This window comes from Cynoglossus semilaevis, chromosome 14 (genome assembly GCF_000523025.1).
Source record: "Cynoglossus semilaevis isolate Cse_v1.0 chromosome 14, Cse_v1.0, whole genome shotgun sequence".
NCBI classification, from domain to species: domain Eukaryota; kingdom Metazoa; phylum Chordata; class Actinopteri; order Pleuronectiformes; family Cynoglossidae; genus Cynoglossus; species Cynoglossus semilaevis.
The window spans coordinates 25,242,433-25,265,386 of record NC_024320.1 but is presented as its reverse complement, the minus strand read 5'-3'; the positions used below and the strand labels follow the sequence as shown (position 1 = coordinate 25,265,386).

The window sequence follows — 22,954 nt, the reverse complement described above, 5'->3', positions numbered from 1 at the left end:
AAAAATGTGCTGGCATGATTTGTGCTCGAGGATTCGTTCACTCAGCGCCTCTCTTGTCCAGATTACCACGACAACAGGGATGGAATTCTTACATCAAGTACTGCTGAAGCAACGGTACAAGCCATGGGGTTTCCTCCAAATGTATTGAAGTGCAGGCACTTGGCAAATGAAGCAGCGACTTCTGCAAAAGGAACAAAAAAAAAATCAGCTCACACCCTTTGCTTACTGGTATTTCAAAATCAAAACATCACTTCAAATAAAATCTATGGCAGTGTTTTATCTTCCTCTTGGCGTGTTCATAACGACATCCTTATGGTTGAATGAGTGTTAGATTTGCAGCTATTGTTCTACTAATGGTGAAGTACAGATACAGCATACAGAAAAGCCAGTAGAGCAGCGCTGACCAACCAGTCAGAGCCACAATTTGTACTGTGTGACTCCAAAGAGCCACATGAGTCCCCATTGGATATTTCTGGTCGATGTTTGCGTGGACTAAAGATTTGAATCCTAGCATCGTGCTAATGATGCCTGACATACAGTGTGAGCAGAATGGCTTGCCATTAGGTTAAAAATCCTGTGTCCTGTGTTCATCTTCAAATTTTCATTTTTGCTGTGCATTTTTTACCTGCCATTTTGAGAGTGACTTTGGTAAATCTAAACTAGTTAGTGGTTTTTCCCTCCAAGTCATTTGCATCAACGCTCATGCTCGTGTGATTCACGTTTCATTAAAAAAAAAAAACAACCAAAAAAATGTACATAAACTTAAGAGCCGCACGAAACGGGGCAAAGATGTGGCTCCGGAGCCGCGGGTTGGCCATGCCTGCAGTAGAGTGAGGTGAAGAGGTGAAGCCCACAGGTGCTACTGTCAGTATGTGTGGACTGAATCTGATCAACTGATGTTCGCTGTTACCGATGACTCACTCTGTGCTTTCTTTTCCCTTCACACAATTCAACAGCTTGTTCCTTTTTAACTGAAGCTCTGTTCGAGGTTTATCTCAAAAATCCCCCGTCTTGAAATACTTTTTCATGTTCCTGATAAAACGGTACCGTCTGAGCAATTTTAACCCAAGAAATAGGACTGTGCTTCAGATTTTGATGTGCGCCAACATTTTTAGATTTAGTATTTGGGAAAGAAAAAAAACCATAGGACTTAGATGATTGTTGTTGTTTGCCATTCTTATAATTTGCTTTTTTTCTTGTTGGTTTTTATGATGAACACCCAGTAGAATTTTAATTTATTTTGCTTATTCTGTGTGGACAACAACAAAGTTTGTGATGCTGTTGTTCATTATTGTTTTCCATGCACATATGGCTTAGTAAATCTTAAAAATGACAAACTTGTGAATTTTTTTTGAAGTTTTTACAATATCATACTATACTACTTTACTTTAGTACTTTTATTGTACCATTTATAGTGTAATAAGGAAATAATGAAACTCTTGATAGCATTTAATTCTATCAAAACCCCACAGTATTTAAGAGTTTGAGTACGGCTGTGTAATTATTTTAAAGGCTGCACAGAGAGCTGCGGTCAGTCCCAGCAGTCACCAGGTGAGAGTTCAGGTACTGTCTATTACTGTCTGTAATGTTGCCACAGTTAACTGTGTTTTTATTTTTTTGGAAACTGGTCCCTCACACAGAGACAGAGTTTTTATGTGCAGTTTAGAACTGTTTTAGTTCATTTATTATGTGCAGTTTAGAACTGTTTTAGTTAATTTACATGGTATATACAGTATATATATATACACTCATATATTTCTGACTAATCTCAAAAAGATATGCGATGAAAATTCTCTGTGAAGCTGGTTCAAGCTGGTTCAAAGTAGAGATCTATTTATTGGACTGGGAGGTACAGCTCATCTGTACCACCTCTGGGCTTGGGAGAGATTCAGTTTTTATTTTTGGTTTGGAAAGTCAAAATAATTTTAAGTTTCTCAAACACCAGGGTTTCTGCAGCTTCTCTCTTTCAGACCGCACCTTGAACTCCATTCATGTGATGAACAGATGACGCCACACGTCATTGTGTCTGACCTCTGTGTAGACCTCACCTCAGACTTGACGTGATCGATTAGAGAGGTAAAAACACCCACAGTCACCTGGTGTGGTAACAACAGCTCCCATTGGAAAACCGTTGCCTATGCCTTTGGCCATTGTAACGATATCAGGTAGAACATCGTGTCCTTGGAAACCCCAGAAGTGACTTCCTGTTCGTCCAAATCCAGTCTGCACCTGTTGGAGACAGAGAACATGGTCAGCTGAAAACACAGATATGCACCACTCAAGTAAGACACATGTACTGTACAGGAAGTAAGGAAACTCAGTTCTATTTATCGATCAGTTTCAGGTCTATCATATATAGACAACAATGCAAAGAAAGGCATTTTTAGAGGTGCTGCAAACGTTTTTCAAATTGCAGACACTAATCTGTTTAACGTGCACAACCTCATCAGCTATGCAGACGCCTCCTCTCTCTCTGACAAGTTCGTAAGCCTCCTTCAGGTAGGTTTTAGGATACTGCACCGCTCCTCCCACTCCCTGTGGGAACACACACATTTACAGAGATTAAAATTATGAAGTAATCCGCTCTGACATTTATCATATATATTCACAGTAAATGTTACCTTATAACTTGTGTTTCAGTACATATGCCACACACTGTAGAAATTGTTAGCATTGTGCTCATTGTGTTCTCCCAACAGTTCAATAACAAATAGGGTAGAGTTAAAAAAAAAAGTAAAAATATACTAACACATAGGGTAGAGTTAAAAAAAAAGTAAAAATATAAGTGTAATAATACTATGTATAACTATGAACAGGGAGGTGTTGTTTTACAGGTGACTCATTTCTGGGGCAACATGTAAACCAACCAGTTGGTCGGTTTGGTTTTCTCCTTATAAACAGAAGACTATTCCAAGAAACCAAATAATTGTGTATTACAGGAAGTCGTCAAACTATGACGTCATCACGTTAGACGATAGACTAATAAAATGTTCCATGGCTGAACAGAAAGTGAGCACAGCTTTTACACCACTGACAAACACTGACTCCTACTTTCCAGTAAGGAGTGTGTCAGTTCAACTGGGGAGCATTATTTTATTTTTTGTTTTATTTTATATTCATGAAGGTGAAAAAATACAGTTGTTTTAGAATGTGTTGTGTTTTTAACCATTATTTAAAAAAATAATAATAATTAGTTTTAAAAAAATTATCTCAAATTTTTTATCAATCACTAGACATTTCAGGTGATCTAATCTGAACACCAGACGACCACGTGTGGGTTGCAACCCTAGGGTTAAAAAACACTGGGTTAAAATAAAGTTAAGAGTTAAGGTGTGTCTATAGGTGTTTTTTTCTGACTTTGTTGACCTACTTCAATAAACAATGAGACATTTAATTGCAGTAGAAAAACACATAAGTTCAAATGTTTGAATGACACCTTTAGGCTCCTAGTGACAAACATGTCAGTATGACGCTGTAGTCATTCTAACTGAGCCATAATCAGACCTGAATGGGCTCCGCAAAGAAAGCAGCAATCCGACCAGGGACACTTGTAGCCAACGTTTCCTTGAGTTGACCAATGTACTGTTCCTTTGCCATGCAGTGACCTTGAAGAAAAAAAAATTTGACATATTCTCAAATTTTCTGTATGTAACAGCTTGTTTTTTTTCGTTTTTTTCTTTAATGAGTTTATTAAGATTTAATCTATAAAACTTTGGTTTTTACCTGAACGCCTTTTTTATTTCCTTTATTTTCCTCTTTTTTTTGTTCTCTGGTGTTTTCTTTATGGATTATCTCATTGTTTCTCAAAGACTGGGTTGCAAGAATATTTTTTTTGGGTCGTCTTGCATCTTGTTTCCCAGGAGTTTATGAAAAATGTCTATTGACTTGGGTCGTGAAGGTTTGTGACTTTCCAAAAAGTTTGGGAAACACTGGATTATCTGACCTAAAATGGAAATAAATTCTTTGGGGGATAAATTGATGACATTGACAAAATAAGTTCAATCATGATCTGAAATAAATTTGTGAAATGTGCATCAATGCGATTTTAGTAATAGGGTGTGTCATAGAGGGAGCAGATATTTTTACAACATAATTTGTACTTGCCCCGTATAACAGAGTTTGGTTGGCCTGGTAGAAGGTTCAGTTTAATTATTTGTTAGCCTGAAATGATGTACTAAGGGTCGCCCACTGCTGCTTCTGCTGCCGTGTCTCTAACTTTATTTAGCTGTAATAAACCACTGCAGCTGAAGGTGTGTGAACATTACTTTAACTACACAGATTTAAAGACATTTTCCAGGTAAATTGTCAAACTGACAAACACACTGTGACTACAGTTCCTGAAAAACGATGACAGGTTAAAGGTGAACATGGTAAATGATCAACAGAGACCAGGTCGAAAGTTTAAACCAGGAATATCTGTCACTTTTGCTGTCATGTTGGCCATTTTTAAAAACACATTTTATGCAGTTTTCTCACGTGTATTTATTTACTTGTTTATTGCACATTGCAAATGTCACACTGTTTGAAAGCTATTCCTGTCAAATTGAAATTAAATTAAAGGTGTGTGTGTGTTCAGTGTGTACCTTGGCCACAGCCACAGTCTCGGGTGGTCTGAACGGGAGAGTCTCTGCAGTGGCTTCCTCCCCACAGACCTCTGAACACATCAGGACACATGGTCTGTTTTTGGAGGCACAGACACCGTCAGTACCCGTCACTCAGAAAGCACACATCATCTTGGCTCTCAGTGTTACTATTATTAGTCTTCTGAAGTCAGCTTCTGAATCACACATACTGTACATGTATGCACTTATATTGCAATGTTTAATTTTACGCAGTATATATGCAGTGACTCACAATATATGATAATGAATATTGTTAAATACATACATTTGAGCAGCCCGAATTGCTAGCGACAGGGAATTTATAAGATGCATAAGATGTAAGTCCCATGGTCTGAGGACTGCCACCGTGGTATGATCCCCTGGAAGACACAGCATTTTGTGTAGTTACACACCACATAAATATATATGTAAATATATCTATGTAAATATATATAAATATATACACATATATATTTATATATACATTTACACACACACATATATACTTACATATATTTATACACTTATAAACACAAATAAAAATGTTGATATATAAATATACATACACTATACATATTTGCACATTATGAACATATGAAAATAACTTAAACAGGTCCAAACCTGCACATAAAAACTCCTTCTGAGGGACCAGTTTCCCAAAAAAATAAAACCCACAGTTAACTGCGACAACAGTATTGCAGGACAATTTCAGACACGGTTTAACGACAGACGTTAGATGTTAGTTAGCAGCAACAACCACAGCAGGAGTGTAGCAGAAGGAAAAACATCCCTGCAAAAAAAATTTGTTTTTTACAAAGAACATCGCTCAAATGGAATCCTTCATGAAACGGAATTAATTTGAATTAGATTGACAAATAATAATAATATAATATACAACAAAAAGAATGCCTTACCACATGTTTTAGACTCGCCTTTGAATAAAGGAATATTCAACAACCTTGTTCTTTTGAAAAATTATTTATTAACACGCCATTTAGCCCTTCTCCTTAATTTCATTGGGAATGTCTGTCCGTTTATTGCCAAACAAATGTTTTCTTTTAGTGAAAACCAAATGATATTGTGACTTGAGCTTCAAATTTTTTACACAGTCTTTGCAGAATACAAAACATCCAGTTGAATCCATGCCTATTTTCAAAAAGCTCTTGAAGACCGAGCTATTCAGAGAGCCCACCTTAGGACTTACATCCACCCTGATTAAGGAGTCCCACTTTACTAAATAATTTACTAAATCTCTTTTCAAGAGTTTTCAAGAGTTTCAAGAGAGTACAGTGGCTTGTACCTTAAAGTGATGATGTCGTGGTTGCCGGTGTGAAATCGAGCCATCAACATAGCCAAGTCATTGGCTTCGGAGCCACTGTTTGTCAGATATACCATCTTAAAGAAGAAACGGGGAGGAAAACATTTTAGCTTTTTTTTTAACTGCCTCATTCTATCGAAACAGAAATCCAAACAGTACCTTTAGGGGGTCTGGCATGTGGGCAGCTAGTTTCTCGCAGTATTCATGGATAGCAGGGTAGACGTAGATAATGGTAGTGTGCCACAGTCTCTTCAACTGCTCCTGTGCAGCTGCTGTTACTTTCCTACAGGTGTGGAGATCAAAACGGAACAACACCAACAAAACTGTCATTTTAAATAGGAAAGTGAACTACTTGTCACTGTGACACAGCACACAACCTCAAGACCTCTGCTTTTAACCCATCACCAAAGTGAACAGTGGGCAGCAGTGTGTGGGGACAGTGCCATGCTCAGAGCACCTCAGTGGTAACTTGGCAGCTGGTGGACCCGAACCTGAAGCCTTGCGGACCCAAGTCCGCTTCCTTTACCACTAAGCCGCCACTGCCCCGTTGTATGTAAAATGTAATCAATCCAATCCAAATGTATTTTCTTCACACAGGGATAATGTACAAAACTTTCAATTAAGGAATCTTACGGATGGCAGTGACCCACACTGACAGTTGCCACGCCCGCAAACAAGTCCAGGTATCTCTTCCCATCAACATCCCACAGCCACTGCATGTAGCCCTGGTTAACGAACACAGGGTTTTTGTAGGAGGTTCCTTTCATTATCATGGGGTTGCAGTACTGTCTGCGGATCTGCAGCATTCTCTCTTTCGACATACCCTGAACAACACATGTCAAACAGGAAAAGTTTCATTATGCCATCAGTGTGTGTGTGTGTGTGGGGGGGGGATACACACACATATGTATTGAATCAATGATACAGGGCGACCTTGTATTCCTCTGGTTTGAAGCTGCACGGCGGCATGTCTGGGATGTTTGTGCTTGAGTAGTCAGGTGACAGTTTCTGACATGCTGGACCTGTTATTGATATTTGATGAGTACAGTTCAGGAAAATTCCACCAAGAGCATATTCAACTTGCATTCAAATACGTTACATTTAAAAGATACGATTCAAGTACACATGCACACTTTGCAGCTGTGTTATTTTTGAATGTTTTTAGAGATAATGGCAAATGAAAACGTCAATCAATTTCAAGTATGTCAGTGTTTTCTTTATTTGTGTCCCAGTGAAGTATTTGTAATGATTATCTATAAGAAGGAAGGTATTTTAAATATGTTTCAGTTGAGTTCTGCAGCAAAAACTTGTTAAACCACACGGTGCCTCACACGGTGCATCAATAAAAGGAAAGTCTTTTATAACTTTTATTTATATAACTTTTATAACTTTAATTTATAACGACCCCGAAAACAGAAAATTGTTGACGGTCCCTAAGCCGTAGCGGTAGTTGAGTGTAGCGAAACAAATCGTTTAGTGCTGCTAATCCTGGTTAATAACAGATACATTCAACAAAAATAAAACTATTACCTATATTAAAACCCTCTTCAAGATAATTATTTCATTATTACATCACATTTTACGTCGACCTTAGCGGACTAATGTATTCTAATGATAGAATATGTTTGAACTGTTTTAAAACACGTCACGGTCAGGTTACACTTTTTCTTTTAAAAAAAAACAAACAACCAAAAAAAAAAACTGTAACCATACGTAAAAAATAATTTCATGATTTATACTTATGTACCCCATGTTATTATGTTCAGTTGTTTTAGTTTGTTAAAGTTCAAAGTTCAAGCCAGTACCTTACGAGCCCACTCTGTCTCGTTTTTTTTTTTCTTATTTAAATCAGAAAAGACAGACAATACAACAACACGTCAGTTCTGAATACTTCTTTGTCTCTATGGCAACTCACCTACTATCTGGCTGAATTTGACCGAAAAATGTCCACAGTTGGACAGTCGTGCTGAGATTTCACTACGACCACTGGTCAAAAGTTTGATCATGTTGTCAGTGCTGAGTGTCTCGAGAGCTGTCGACACGGGAACACAGTCACTTCACCGTTTGTTCTTGCTCTGCAACACAGTTCAGTGAACATCAGACTACGTAAGCCCACGGCTATACCCACGCCGTTACTGAAATGCGTGACGACACTGAAAGCCTGCGCAAAATATCAGCGCAACACGCACGTCAAGATGTACCTGAGAGAACACAGGGCGGACTAAAAGTACTGTACTCTATTTTTTTTATTGCCTCGAAACTATCAAAGAATGTTCCACGGCCACACACCCACGCCCCTCCCCCACACACCATGGATCACAGCTGCAGGCAGCGACCGACCAGGCTATACTAACAGAACAACAACAACGGATCAGAATACAGGCTATACTAACAGAACAACAACAACAACGGATCAGAATGACCATTTGGTTAAAAGTTTATGTTAAGGGTTGTATTTCTCCAAATGAAAAACAAAACCCCAGAAACATTTGCTGAAAGAAAACATTTTTTTATTTGTATTCTTAGTCTTATTTTCATCATTTGAATTAACATCAACAAATTAAAACAACTTTGAAGGGTCAGACAACTGATTACAAGAGAATTACAGAAACTGTTGGTGTATTTTGTTTTACCGACACAAAACAATACAAAGTTTCAGCAAAGTCTTTCAAAAGAGACATTAATAATAAAAACGCCATTCATTAATAACTTAACTCATTCTGCCTGAAATTTTGCTTTGCTTGTTTTTGGTTTGCCCTGATTTGATAGATTTAGCTTAAAATAGACTTTTTTTTTTTTACAAAGGTCTAACAACAATAAAATTGTTTCTTATGTTTATATTGATTTCTTGGCAAAAACAAACAAACAAAGAATAAAAAACCAAGAGGAAAATAGTGGAAAATAATAATAAAAATAATGGCTAAATGTAGCATTTAGCTAAAGACCAGAGAAGAGAAGAAACAAGTCACTTAAGGTTAATGTTGTACAATGTCAGGCAGTTATCGTGACACGTTTACCCCATAAAACAAACCTAAAGCAATCATTGAGAAAAATGTTGTTTTCAGATTTAACATTTATCTATAAAATGTAATGTCAGTGTGACACCCCACCCCCACCACCACACCTGTCTTAAGTCTTTTCTCTCTTCATAAAGTGTTTTTTTTTTTTAATCAAGTTAGCAGCGTAAGTGTTAGGAGACAGGAGAGAGGTAAGGTTGAAAAATGAAAAAAAAAAAGACAGCCATGATTTCATGAGAAACAATTTTAACAACAACAACTACATTTCAGAATACACAAAGTGACATCACACTTAAGTTGTAACTGTAGGATATGAAGTGTACATGGCCGGCATTTGTGTGTGCGACCCGTGCTGAATGTGGGTAAAGGTCTCGAGGTAACTGACTGTGTTCAATCCCCACGTCCTCTGTGTACCCATGTGGCTGAGCCCACTCTACTAAGAAGAATGTAGTACAATATAACTATCTGTTCAATCCTGAATTGTTGATTTAATTGGGTCAATATATTAAATTCTCTCCAACAGTTCTTTCCGGGGTCTTCCAGTGTTTTTGTTTGATTTCTGTTGTTGGTATCAGTCCAAACTACAACAACTTTATCAAAATCCTAAACCTCCCTCATCGTCATCTGATGAAGCTAGTGCAGTGATTCCCAACCACCGTGCCGTGGCACACTAGTGTGCCATAGAGGATCATTAGGTGTGTCGTAAAAAAATATCAAATATCAATTAATTGGTCCACAAACGGTTTTTTTTTATTTATTATAAAAATAATATAATAAATGTGTATTAAATGTTATAATAAATAATACAATAAATATATTGTTTATTTATTGTAAATAATTATTTATTGCAAATCATTTTTCTTTGTTCGTCTATATGTGACAGGCAGAATTACATACTCTTCACTAGGTGGCAGCAGATGGCTTTGAAAACTAAAAGAAAAATAATCAGAGCTGTTGAAGATTTTTTCGAGTGCCTTTCTTCAATTCCTGCCAGTATATCAGCATTGTCTTCAACTAAATAAGAGTACATATTTAGTCAATTTAAACGAGAATATTATTATATTTCATTACATATAGTTTTTGTGAGATTTTTGTTTGGTTGTCTGCTGAGGGGTTTTTTCCTGATGATATACAGTATATGTGCCGTGGCACAAAAATGGTTGGGAAACTGAGCTAGTGAGTCGGCAGGGTGAACATGACGGCAGTGTCGACATAACCATCCACTGTTGGGGACATTTTATTCTGTGCTGGAGAGACTGTGGACACCTGGGGTGATGAGCTGTCGGCCTCCAACGCACCATTGATTTTCTGCTCCTTGCTTAAGTCCATCTCATGACTGACCACATCTCTCTGCAGCAGCAGCACCTTGTCACTGCTCATCCCCTTCACCTTGCTGTAGTCCTCCCTGTTGTCGATGCGACCGTCACCACAGCAACCTTTGGAAACTGCAGGCTGAAGAAGCACCATATTATCTCTGTTGACCTCCTGAACTTCAACGTAGCTGGTGGGCTGCATGGGGGGCAACTGCAGACTAGTGGGTGTTTCACTGTAGCCAATGTTGGAGATGTTGAGGTCACTGCGGGCCTGGAGCTTCTGAGGATGGTTGTTAGTTGTGTAAAACTCTGAATGCCTGTGAGCTTCTTCAGTGCTGTGAGCAGTGTGGTTAAAGTAGGAGGATGTAGAGCCCAGCGGAAACAGGCTGTCAGAGTGGCAGTGCTGCTTGGCCATGACCAGTGGGTTTGTTTGACTCAGTGTAGCAGCGCTCTGCTGAGGGAGTGGAGAGAAGACAGAAGGCCAGGTCTTCACTCTTCCACCGGACATGTCAGGACTCAGTAGATCTTTATGAGCATAAGCCAGGGGACTTTCATTCCACTCCTGCTGGTGCCTCTGTTTCTCCTTCATCACTGGATTTTCTCCTATATCTGTCTCTTTGACCTGAGCGCACTTCTCCATTAGCAGAGTGTGGCTGTCGCAGCTGCCTCGGCCTGAGTCGTTGTCAGACCTCAATGCCTCAGATTTGAGAAGGTCGCGTTCGGCCTTGCTCTCCTCCAGAATCATCTCCTGATCTTCGGGTATGTACACCTCCAAATACTCCACCAGCAGGTCATCGCAAGTGGATGACGTGGTCGGAGGGAAACCAGGCACCACCAACGCAGTCAAAATCTCCTCAGAGTTCCCGTACTGCACAGGAGGAGGACAACGACAATTAGAATTACAGAAAAGACATGATACTTTTTAAAATATGATATTTATATCAGGGCTGTCAAATTTTGATTTTTGATTTCCATAGTATTCATTCTGTCATTTGGATACACATACATCTACCTGTTGTTATTTGTCTTTCTGTTGCAGAAATATACAGAAAAAAAATGTAATATTTAGGAACTTTGTTTTGACAAACTCAAGGCCCGCCAAGTATTTCATGGGGGGGGGGGGGCTTTGGAAGCTTAAAAAGCGTCCATGCTGCTGAGTTTCTCAACCTGATATTTTTTTGCTCCATGCTGCTGAGTTTCTCAACCTGATCATTTTTTTTGCTTACACAGTACAATATTTGTAATTCACACAGAGCAATGTACAATATTTGTAATTCGAATAAATAATAATTTTCATGAACATAACTTCCAGTTACAGCCCGCCTGGTTGTGCGTTGTGTTACCTTAAGAAGTTTCTTATCAAATCCTTTGATTTTAGGACCAGGAACTGGTGGCAGGATGCAATGCTTCAGACTTCTCACATGGAAAAGAAGGACATATAAGAGAGAGTACAAATGAGCAACAGCAGATGGAAGATAAAATAACTGTGAGTCATTATCTCACTTCATTAATTCACTTCAACATACTGAAGCACCTGGAGTGGCCATCAAACTGGACAGGTTAATTACCTGGAGGCACATTGTACGTCTGATGACTTTAATTTGGATTAATTAGAACTAAAAGCATAGATTATCCTTATTTCTACACCATATGATAAAGGTTCTTTATGTGAGTTCCATATATGCGATCAAAAAAGCTCACATATATAGATAACCTTTGGGGAAGATTTGTAATCTTGAGTTAATTCATTAATAAAGCAGTAGCCCTAAGTTAAAGGACCAGAAACCAGCTGATCCTGATCTGGGTTTGTTTAGTTCATTAATTGTTATTGTTATTCCAGGCTTCCCATTTCACCTGTGACCATTCATGTGTATCAGCCATGCAGCGATGAGGAAGATGAAGGCAGCAAAGACGGTAACAAGGATCCACATCGACTTCTCGCGATGGAAATCTGCAAAGAAACGTAACAGCAATTTTACTGGAATGTTATGCCTTTCAGAAAATGGTGCTTTTATTACTTTTAAAATGGTGCAATAACTATGGTGTAAGGTATAAACGGTGACCACAGTATTCACCATTCTGCCTGTGTCAATGAAACCTATTGAAATTAGCTCTATCAAGCTGCCACCAGGGGGCAACGTCACTGTTTCCAAAAAGTTTGTTTACTAGGTCATTGTGAAACGTGTCACTTGGTGTGTTACAGGTATAAAAACCGTCATTTATTAATAATAATAATAATAATAATAATAATAATAATAATAATAATAATAATAAATCCGAAGTCATCTCTCACTTTAGCATCTTAAAGCTGTTGATTTTAGTTCTTGTTTTAATAAGGAGAATTTGGACACTCCTTATGCTAGCTGTCCACAGGGGACAGAAGACGTGGAGGTCTCTGATGTCAACTATCTGGTGCCAATAATTTACTGCATGGTTTCCAATTAGGGCCACCCCAGGGACAGAGTGTTTGAAATGATTAGGCCACATCAGCAGCATGAACTGGAACTCTCACTTAATGATTCAGCATTGACGCTGATATGGAAGTCATTTGACGATCCTTAACGGTTAAAGTGAAAAGAGTGTTGGCTGTTTACCGTAAATAGGTTTACCCTATTGAGCCAAATCTAGATAGAGATGAATAGATATATAGATAGATAGATAGATAGATAGATAGATAGATAGATGGATGGATAGATAGATAGATGGATAGATAGATGGATGGATGGATGGATGGATGGATGGCTAGATAGTCTGCATTATTTATTAATCCAAATGTCAGCTTCTGGTTTTAAATTTTTACAAAGGATAGGTTAATTTATTGTGTGGACTATTGTGAAGAAAACCCACTCCAAACCTAGATCAAATGTGCACAACAATTTGGGAATCCATGGCCTACCACAGAACCACAACCACAATATGTGAACTGGATAAAATAAGAACTTCTTTAATAAGAACTGACAATAATCTTTTCTAATTATCCAACAAGAATGTGTAACATGTTTACTTGACTACTTCAGCTGTTTTATTCTTAATTCTTTAACACTGAACTTTACTGAAGATATTATAGAGAAAATGTCTTACAGTCTGGAACTTTGATGTAGGAAGTAGAACTCCATTCACTCCAGAAACCATGGTCGGGTTTACAGCGGACCTGGACCTGATATGTCCCACCAGACCTCAGGCTGAAAATGTTAAACACCTTCTGTTGGCCGGCAAGATGCATCTAGAAATGCAACACGAGAGGCTCGATCAATAATTCCCATTAGCTGTCATTCAAAGAAGCAAAGTACTCAGTGTAAATAAATGTGCATCTTAGAACAACATTTTTTATTTGAGGATTAAAAAGGAACTAGTTGTTGAAAAACATTTTATTCCAGTTCAGTAATTAAGAATTCTGATCATAACTGTTCACTAAGACAAGAAATTAAAGCAATATATTTTTTTATTAAAAGCTTTATTTTTAACAATGCTGTCACAATATTTTTTATAATTTAACCTATAAGCCTACAAAAAGAAAACAATTAATCAATTATAGTGTTAAAAAAAATTATGTGGGTGTTGGGTGTGCTGTCGGAGTGACTGATGGGTTCAAGTAAGGGGTGGGGCTACTTCAGAGATCAGCTCTGAGCCCCTGTTTGTTTGCTGTGCTAATGGACAGGTTGACAGATGAGGTCAGGCATGCGGCCCTGTGGACCGTGATGTCTGCAGCTGACATTGTATTATGTGCTGAGTGTAAAGAGCAGGTGGAGGAAAACCAGGAGAGGTGGAGGTTTGCTTGGGAGTGGAAAGGAATGCAGGTCAACAGGAGAAGACAGGATACATGTGTGTGTAACAAGGGAGAGGTCGCGCCACATGACCAAGGGTTGGGGGGACCGCTGGTTTAAAGTACCGTATTTTCCGGACTATAGAGCGCACCTGAATATAAGCCTCACCCACTAAGTTAAAAAAATATATAAATTTACTATAAATATATACTATAAATATATAAGCCGCACCGGACTGTAAGCTAAGAGATATTGTAACTAGCGTGTAATACTATAAATATATAAGCCGCACCGGATATTGTAACTAGCGTGTTCTTCTTTGCACTGACTTTCCCTGTCCGTCTCGTTTTTGCACTTCCTGCTAGAACGCCCCCTGGCGGCTGAGGAAAAATCCATAGAAAAGCCGCATGGTTCAAATCGTGGGAAATACGTCGCGGCTTATACTCTGGAAAATACGGTATTTCTATGTGGTTATGAATTTGACTTGGCTCATGAAAAATGTCAGTTTATTAATAAATGTGTTGTAAAGTGTGCAGCTAAAGGCTGCCGGGTGAACCACATACTCTTCATACCTCCCATTCACCGTCATCCTCCAGTTTGACACGCAGCTCGTAGATTAAAGTGATCCATCCAGAACGAGTATCAGCCTTGTCGGGTGATTCCCATGACGCCCGGAGAAAAGGCCAGCTCTTGTCCTCCATTACAGTCACATTCAGCTCCTCCGGAGGATTAGGTTTGACTTGAGAGGAGAGGAAGGAGAAATGAACAGGTTAACAATTTGGAAGCAGTAAAAGTCACATGTGGGCGCGCAACAGTGCAGGTTAAACCAGTTGTCCACTATCTGTGTTCCTGTGTAACAGTAAACCTACTCACAGTGTGCTCTGAAAGGACCTTCCTGATATTTTGCCATATTGTATGACGGAAATGTTAAGATAAATATTGACATCAGAGCTTACAGCTAAGCAAATGTCAAGGCAATGCGGGACATTTCACAAAAATAATGATGATAATATCACGTCAGAGTGAGTCTGGAGATCACGTCAGTAAGGACTCTGGATATAAAGGGAACAGACAAAGATAAGTCGCTTCAAGGGTAAGTCCTGCAGCTCCGCTTGTTATTCCATGAACCAACAAAAGGCCTTGTAACGTGACAATGAGACTAATTCGATACCTTCTACAATATTGATGTAGCGTCGCATAGCATGAAACACGTATGTCCTGTGTTCATATTTAATAAGATGTTTATTTATTTACCTATTTGATGTCAACATCTGAGGGTGAAACAGTCGCAGTTGTTGAATTTAATAGTTAGTTAGTCCTGTGGTTTTCAAAGTGGGGGGCTCAGGGAATTAGTGGGACAATAAAAAAAAAACGTAATTATTTAAGGAGTTCACAAATAATGTCTATTGACTTGGGTTGTGAACGTCTGTGACTTTTAAAATATGGGTCCCCAGAAAAAAAGTTTGGAAAACACTGCTCTAGACCAAAACTATTTTTCAGGGCGTACATCATTTGACGTAACCCAGGCATTGCCTAATCAGATTTTCATTATCGGAGGAAATACTGATAACGATTCCTACAGATATCACATAATTATGCTAACATATTGGTCGGCCGATATTATCGGACATCCCTACTGAAAATACGTACTGGTGAACAAGACGCCTTACAATGACTTAACACGGCACCGTCAACACTGTAATGACTATTCATTATTCATCAGATTTTAATTATGAAAACGCTCCTTACCGATATAGACCACGTCTATATCCATGGGGTCAGAGAACGTTCTGCCCAGTGTGTTGGTGGCCACCACAGTGATGTTGTAGTTCACCCAGAGGGATGTGTCGTTCTTGTTGAAGAAGCAGGAGTTTTTTCCAGCTGTGTGGTAGTCAGGACACTCGAACACCGCATCAGAGCTGCCAGAGATAGAGGAGAACAACATTTAACGCAACGTGCTCTTTGTGACCAGACTGTCACTGTGTGTATCTCTAGAACTGCATGTATTCATAAAACAGTACAAACGTAGACGTTGTTTTTTTTTAAGTGAGCTTCAGTGTTCAGAATCTTTTTTCATTTTGCTCATTGCCATCGTCACTGTTCAACCCTGAGTACCAACTGCTTTCCCTGCTGCTCTACTGCCTCATCTCTACGACAATCAAAGCAACTCTGCTGTTACTTATGCTGCGGTTACTTGGACACGGCTGCAAATACCACCGGGGACTGATGATAGCAATTAGCTTCCGCTGTTGATAATTGGACAGAGGAGTTGTTTTGTTACTTCTACAGCTCACGAGGTCAAGTCAACTACACAGCAGAGGCTATAAAAAAATGCTGCTTTTTAAACAGACAAAGAACAAGTCACAAAACCACATACAGTATGGGTCTGTCAAGTTTTCAATTCCACAGGCCTTTGTAGGTAGATGTTGAAGAGTAAAAAATGAGCCAAAACAAATACAAAATTTTATTTAACTGGTGTAAAACTTGTTTCAGTTACAATAAAAATGTCTGGAACAATGTCAGAGCTGAAGGAAAAGAACTTATTGACACAAATCTCACAACAATCAGATTCATCTCAGCTACTTAGAATTTGGCGGTCTTCACATAAGTGTTTTTGTGGCACAAGAGGTTTTCAGTCCTGAAATGATAATGGCACTAAATTGCAATTTATGGACCAGGATAATAATAATTAAAAAAAACAGACTAAGGTAAAGGGATGGAAAGCACAGGACAGACGCGAGGCTAAATCACCGCCACAGTACGATAAAAGGAAGAGACAGAAAGCTACAATGGTCACAAATGATGATCGATCGGTCGCTTTCCTTCTGTTTAGCGCCTCATTCAGCTGCGTCTGTGGTCACTTCACTGGTTGATTTTCACTGCACCTTGTATAGAAGCAGTTTACACTTGGACTCTACTTCACTCTTCAGTGATGTAATGTTTTACTGTGTAGCTATAATAACCAGTTCTCTGAGATTCAGATTAGATGGTAAATCTGCATTCTTATATTTTTTATTACCAGTTATATATTCTGAATCTCTATATTGATTTTGTCCCATGATAGTACAAATGTACTCATGTTTTTAAATTAACTGTCGCAGTATCAGTCCTGCACAGGTTCCATTATTATAAAATCCAAACAACATAATCCCTAATAATGCCTAATCTCCGGATTAGGATCTAGAAGGATGATTCTCTAGTCGTCCTTCCACACCTCTGGCTCGTGCTGTGAACCAAAATGTCATCTGATTCCACGGCTCTATTCTTCCTCCAACATGGGGATTAAAATCACCACCGTGTTGCCTTTACTGATTGTAGGAATCAATCCTTACAAACCCTGTTGATCACCATACATGTGAACAGGCATGTTTTTTACAGCAGGTACTTGGTGAAGAAATCACTCAAGGAAAAAAGGGAACTCACTTCTCTTTGGTGTAATACAGGGCATATGTCGTGGGCAGCCCTCCATCTGAGCCTGGCTCCCACCAACAGGTGAATGTCTCTTTCTCAGGAGATCGACACATGGTTAGAACTGGTTTGCCTGGAGGACGGAGGCCTTCAGGCGCAATCGTTAAAAAGGAAAAGAAAATGACATTGAATAGTGAGTGAGTCAGAGATAGAAGATAAGACTTGGTTGTCCTTGCACAGTCGTACTCAAACAACAGTACCAAACAATAACACTGTACAGGCTAAGTACAACGATCATACAAAAAAAACAAACAAAAAAAAACTACATACAATATATAAAAAACATGCAGAGATAAAAATTGTGTATATAGTGTATGAAACTACAGCATAAGTACAAGTTATATGGTATAAACAGTATATAAAACTATACTATACTGTATATAAACTACATAGAATACATATGTACAATAATTATATAGTACATATAAAACTCTACTAAATATACTCTATGTATAATACTATATACTATAAATAAATAAATACATGGTAAATATAGAACTATTATATATATACATATATAATACAGCATATATAAGCTATTTGGTATAAATGAACAGAAGGAGAATATACTTATGCCTGACTTATATATAGTATTATATATGCACATATACATACATATATATTTATATATGTATGTATATGTATATTTCTTTATTGATCCCCGAGGAAAATTAATCCATACTTTATGCTGTGCTTTATATTTATATTTAGGTGTTAACCGTCAGTTAACCTTTCTATTCACCACGTCAACTGACATATAAAAAGAGCAATGTAATGTTGTAAGTGCAGAGCTCCTCCTTTTCTACAATCACTAACCTATTTTCTCTGCATCCAGAGTGACGTTTATCACCAAGAGAAGAAGGAGAGAACCTGGAACATTCTTCATCATGGCACCACCACCCAGTCACAAACCTTAGCCGGCGGCACATGAAGCAAAGGGGAGAGCAGTAAATCTTTGACCAATGTGATAAACAGTGCCAACACAAGGATTACATGGCTTATTTCAAGTCACATGTTTGCAGAACAGGAAGAAGGAAGTGTTACGGCAGTAGAATTTCTTCACGATGTGAGGCAGTTTGGACACTTGAGTTGTACATGTGTCAGGACAGAATACAGTTAAGGTCAGTTAAGTACAATTACGCTCAACCTCATGGGGTATTTTAATAAGGCAATCAAAGGCAATGTCGCTTTAAATGCAAATTAAATAACCCATTGTTGGATGTTGGTAACGTAAACAGAGAGGTTTCATTTTAAATGTCAGGCTAAGTGCTGATGTTAGCAGAGTAAGAACTTAATTTTCAGAAATGTTGTTAGTTTGCACAGGTTAATACCAAGCGGCCAATTGCCTAGTTGCATAATCCGACTCTCAACATGACTGAGTCCTCCAGAGTCACTGGCATCACATGCTTTCTTCCTGCACTCAATTAGGAATAATTTGTAGATGTTGTTTGGTCCTTTCAGGTTGTTAAAAAAAGAGCTAGGTTGAGGGGGCTGGAGGAGGGGACTGTTTCTCATGCTGAAAGACAAAAAAAAAAAAAAGAAAGAAACACCCTTGTATCTAAATATATATATAAAACATAAATATATATATGTAGGTTGTCATATAATATAAGTATAAATAATATTAATATATTACATTATTATTATTCTATCATTCTAATTTTCATAGCATCGGTCTATGGCTGCTATGGAAACAGCAGCTGTTAAAGGATATATTGTATTGCCAATGGCTGTCTTAATGGCAATCCATAAATCACAATTGAGAGTCACTCACTGGTGATATAATAAATAAATGTGTTAATAGAAAATAAACATGTGACCTTACAAAACAGTAGGCAATTGAGATGTGCATCAAAAATTTCTTTTTCGATATTATTCACTGAAGTTTACAGTATAATAATTAGAACTGTATTGGTCCCATATTTGGGACATTTTTTGTGTTAGCTGCAGATATGCTTTTAACAGGCAGCCCCTAGCAAGCGCCAAGCATGTGGTTCTGCTGGGAATCGAACCAAGGACTCTCTGAGGCAGGCGTGCTAACCACTACACTATGAAAATGACATTTCACATATGTACTGGGTATTATTATGACTGACCTGTCATGATTTGAATAAAAAAAAAAACAATTAAAACACCTTGTTTCCCAACAGAAACAACAAGTGTTGTTTAGAGTCAAAATAAAACAAAATTTGTTCCAAAGATTATTCAAACTGAGGCTCAGTTATTGCTCAGCGACTAATTATGACCCCTCATTTCAGCGTCTTTATGGTACCATTGTCACCAAGATCTGGTAATTGGCATTAAGGTGAAACACAAATAGCCTCCTACTGTATACAGCGTTCTTACATAACCAAACTGAATAAGCTTCTCAGCCTGGTAAGTAGCGCAGCATTGTGCAAAGTTCACTGACAGATGGTAAAAGTGGTGCACATTTATGTTGTGACATTTACATTTCATTTGTCATTTGACGTAAACTTATACGTCTGCTTAATAATCATTAGCCTTGTGAAGTTCACAGCAGCTGCAGTGAGAAAGTACTGGGCAAACAGCGAAACCAGAAATAAAGGGGCATCATGGCTACGCCGAGACTCACACAAATTTTCCAATAGATAAGAACATGGAAGGAGTGGAATTTTCCAGTCTATGTAGCCCTGTGCTAGGATTATCAATATGTAACCCTGCTGTATCTATCTGCCTACTGTGTTAGATACAGCAGGGTTATTTAGCGTCTTCCTGCTCTGGGAGAGTTTTCACTCTGACTCTCGTGCTCTCTGTACACTGTTACTGTGCACTGGTAATAAAAGTTTTGCATTTTTATACTTGGAACATCACTGTTTCTGGTGAAATTTCTTTGTTACAAACATGCACGCACACACATATATAATTATATATATAACACAAATGTGCATATATTTAATATATATAAGGACTGGAGACTAAATAAAGACTAATTAAAGACAAATGTATTCTATACATATGACTGGAAATATATATGAAGATATATATCCATATTATAAATATTTTTTAAATACATTTTTATCTGTATGGCTCTATTTCTCTATCAATCCATCCAGCACTGTGTTCACACACACACCCTTTTTAAAAGAATGTCAACATTCATAGTGATGCCAATTTATTCAGCGTTCAACAGCCTTGACGTTTTCTAAATGTAATTTAAAATGCATTAGTGACAATTATGAGACCATGAGACCATATCATGTTTGCCATTCAGATCAATATGTGGCTAAGAGTGAACCCCAATTAGCAAAGCAATAAAATGGAGGATTTCTGGTCACCAATTATCTCTTAGTCCTAAAACACTGAAATGAGATCGAAAATGTGTTCTACCACACATTTTAAAAAGAGCTAAAGAAAATCATCTGGTCAGCAGATGATTCTAAGAAACTGTGTCCTTCCACTGTATGAGGAGAATCAAGCACTGGAACAAAGTACACAATCTATTCTGAAATGATTGACTGTACAGCCATGTTTGTCTGTTTCATATTAACTGTTAAATTCACTGCCTGTGCGTGTAGTGTTGTATACATGCAGAAATAGGCTTTTGATATACTGAACGCTAACTCAAATGCTAATTTCTCGGGGCACACATTTAAGGTAACACTGTTGTTACACTTCAAAATTCAACACACAAAATTCAATCACAACACTGAAACAAGACAGAAACATAATCAGTTCAAATAAACATATCCATAAACTGGGAGTGAACTGTCATTTGGACATTTAGCGTAACAACCTGTAGACAGTGGTAAACGCTGCAGGCAAACCGGTCTGACCGCCAGCACGGTTGCTGATTTCTAGGAACTTCATTAAAGGACAAGGTGAGCTAAAAACTAAAAACAAGGGCGTGATCTTGGTGTATTGTGTAAAAAACAAGGCAGTGTTTAGGTCTCATTAACTCTGGTTAATGGTTAATAGTAACGGCTGGTTAATTTTAGTTTGTTTCTGTGTCACACACGTCTTTTGTGAGGAAAACCGATCCTAGCAGCTTCTGACGTGGATTTAGACTTGAACACATTACGACTTTGAAGAGTTCAGGCATTTCAAGTATTTTAGCATCATCCAAGCCCTCAGGCTTCAACATCCGGTCAGATGCGCGAGACCAGCCTCGCTGAGCTCAGGACATTTCATAAGGCTACAGTTGTCAAAGCCGATTAACACCCTTGTCCAAAGGGACTGTTCGGAAGTCTTGACTGATTGACGTTGCTGAGGACAACGCCTTTACCAACGTTTTGAAAACAACTCTCCACACGCTCTATTGGCGTCCCTTAAGATGCACAGTAATAAGATTGAAATCCACTAGATCGTCATACTTTTGCACATTTCTTTTACATTCTTCCATATTAATAATTCCATCGTTAGAATTAGTCGACAAAACAAGGGAAAAGGGGACTTGTCATATTTAGTAAATAATGATTTACCTCGAATAATCATGACGAATCAACGGCTACCCTGTGATTATATTTTTAAAATCGATTGACAGCCCTTATGAAATATATATTATATTTCGGTTATACCATCAAACAAAGTACATGATAATGTATTTTAATGAATTATTATTACTATAGAAGCAGAAAACATTTTATTGAAAAATATTCAGTAATATGGTTGCAATAAAACTCCTCATTTAATTTAAAAAAAGCCGTTAATTGCCGTCATGTGAAGGATGAGTAGAAGCCTAAACCCCCCACCTTTAAGTAAAACCAGATAATACTCCTCCACCCACTAATTTAACCTAAGCACAATTAACTCTTAACCCCTAATCCAAGGTCTCAGACATGAGATATGCGCGCGCACGGACACCCTCACAACCACAAGACCTAACCCGTATAACATACCTCACAATACTCTATGGTGCTTGATCATTTCTGATTGAACAATTGGATTTCCAAATCCTTTATGAATGTGCAAAGACTTACAAATAATACAAATAAGTGAAACATATACTGTATATAAACGTGTAGTACGGCATCAACACTGCAAAGTTTACTCGAATACAGAGTAGGAGTACAAAGGTGAGGTGTATCAACCAGCATCACATCCTCTAAACTTTTTCTATTCCTCCACCTTTAATTGCCACTCTGGGTGGGTGGGTTTACTCACGATCAGCTGTCAGCCCTGCGACTCTTCCGTCCTCCTTAAGTTCCGCGGAGTGTCAGCGCTGCCTACACCAGTACGGATCACTATGAACGACCAGACCGACTGTTTACCTGGGATACCAGAAAACCGGGGCATATGCATTTCCGGCTGGCGCCTGATCCGCTGTGCCTTCAGCGACTGAAGCAACAAACGCCGACGCTAACTGATTCTCTCCGAGCAGGAGAGGGCGGGACACGTGTGAGACCGGATTCCGCATAAATACACTCCACCCACCAGGCTAAGGCCAGCGTCGTTCAAGGATTAATGCTGTAAACAATCCAGATTAAAGAAGAACTTCAGGCTTTTAACAAAAATG

At 38.3% G+C, this 22,954-nt stretch overlaps 2 protein-coding genes across 2 annotated transcripts in view; both read right to left on the bottom strand.

The window, feature by feature from the left end:
- The window catches only part of agxt2 (alanine--glyoxylate aminotransferase 2), an 11,773-nt gene extending 3,690 nt beyond the window's left edge, over window positions 1-8,083 (bottom strand). The window contains exons 1-11 of the mRNA XM_025062062.1: window positions 7,835-8,083; window positions 6,853-6,941; window positions 6,553-6,743; window positions 6,079-6,202; window positions 5,902-5,996; window positions 4,888-4,981; window positions 4,584-4,677; window positions 3,505-3,605; window positions 2,443-2,535; window positions 2,097-2,229; window positions 66-181 (exon numbers count right to left, since the gene is read on the bottom strand). Coding sequence (XP_024917830.1) covers window positions 66-181; window positions 2,097-2,229; window positions 2,443-2,535; window positions 3,505-3,605; window positions 4,584-4,677; window positions 4,888-4,981; window positions 5,902-5,996; window positions 6,079-6,202; window positions 6,553-6,743; window positions 6,853-6,941; window positions 7,835-7,925 — 1,221 coding nt within the window. The 5' untranslated portion in view covers window positions 7,926-8,083. The remainder of the gene's footprint in view (window positions 1-65; window positions 182-2,096; window positions 2,230-2,442; window positions 2,536-3,504; window positions 3,606-4,583; window positions 4,678-4,887; window positions 4,982-5,901; window positions 5,997-6,078; window positions 6,203-6,552; window positions 6,744-6,852; window positions 6,942-7,834) is intronic.
- A 329-nt stretch (window positions 8,084-8,412) lies between these two features.
- Window positions 8,413-22,954, bottom strand: prlra (prolactin receptor a). The gene is made up of 9 exons (XM_008326071.3): window positions 22,603-22,954; window positions 18,298-18,393; window positions 17,437-17,569; window positions 15,763-15,932; window positions 14,586-14,752; window positions 13,331-13,472; window positions 12,104-12,200; window positions 11,593-11,662; window positions 8,413-11,117 (listed from the first exon to the last, which is right to left on the bottom strand). The coding sequence occupies exons 2-9, from the start codon at window positions 18,368-18,370 to the stop codon at window positions 10,110-10,112; spliced, it is 1,860 nt and encodes a 619-aa protein (XP_008324293.1). The 5' UTR covers window positions 18,371-18,393; window positions 22,603-22,954; the 3' UTR covers window positions 8,413-10,109.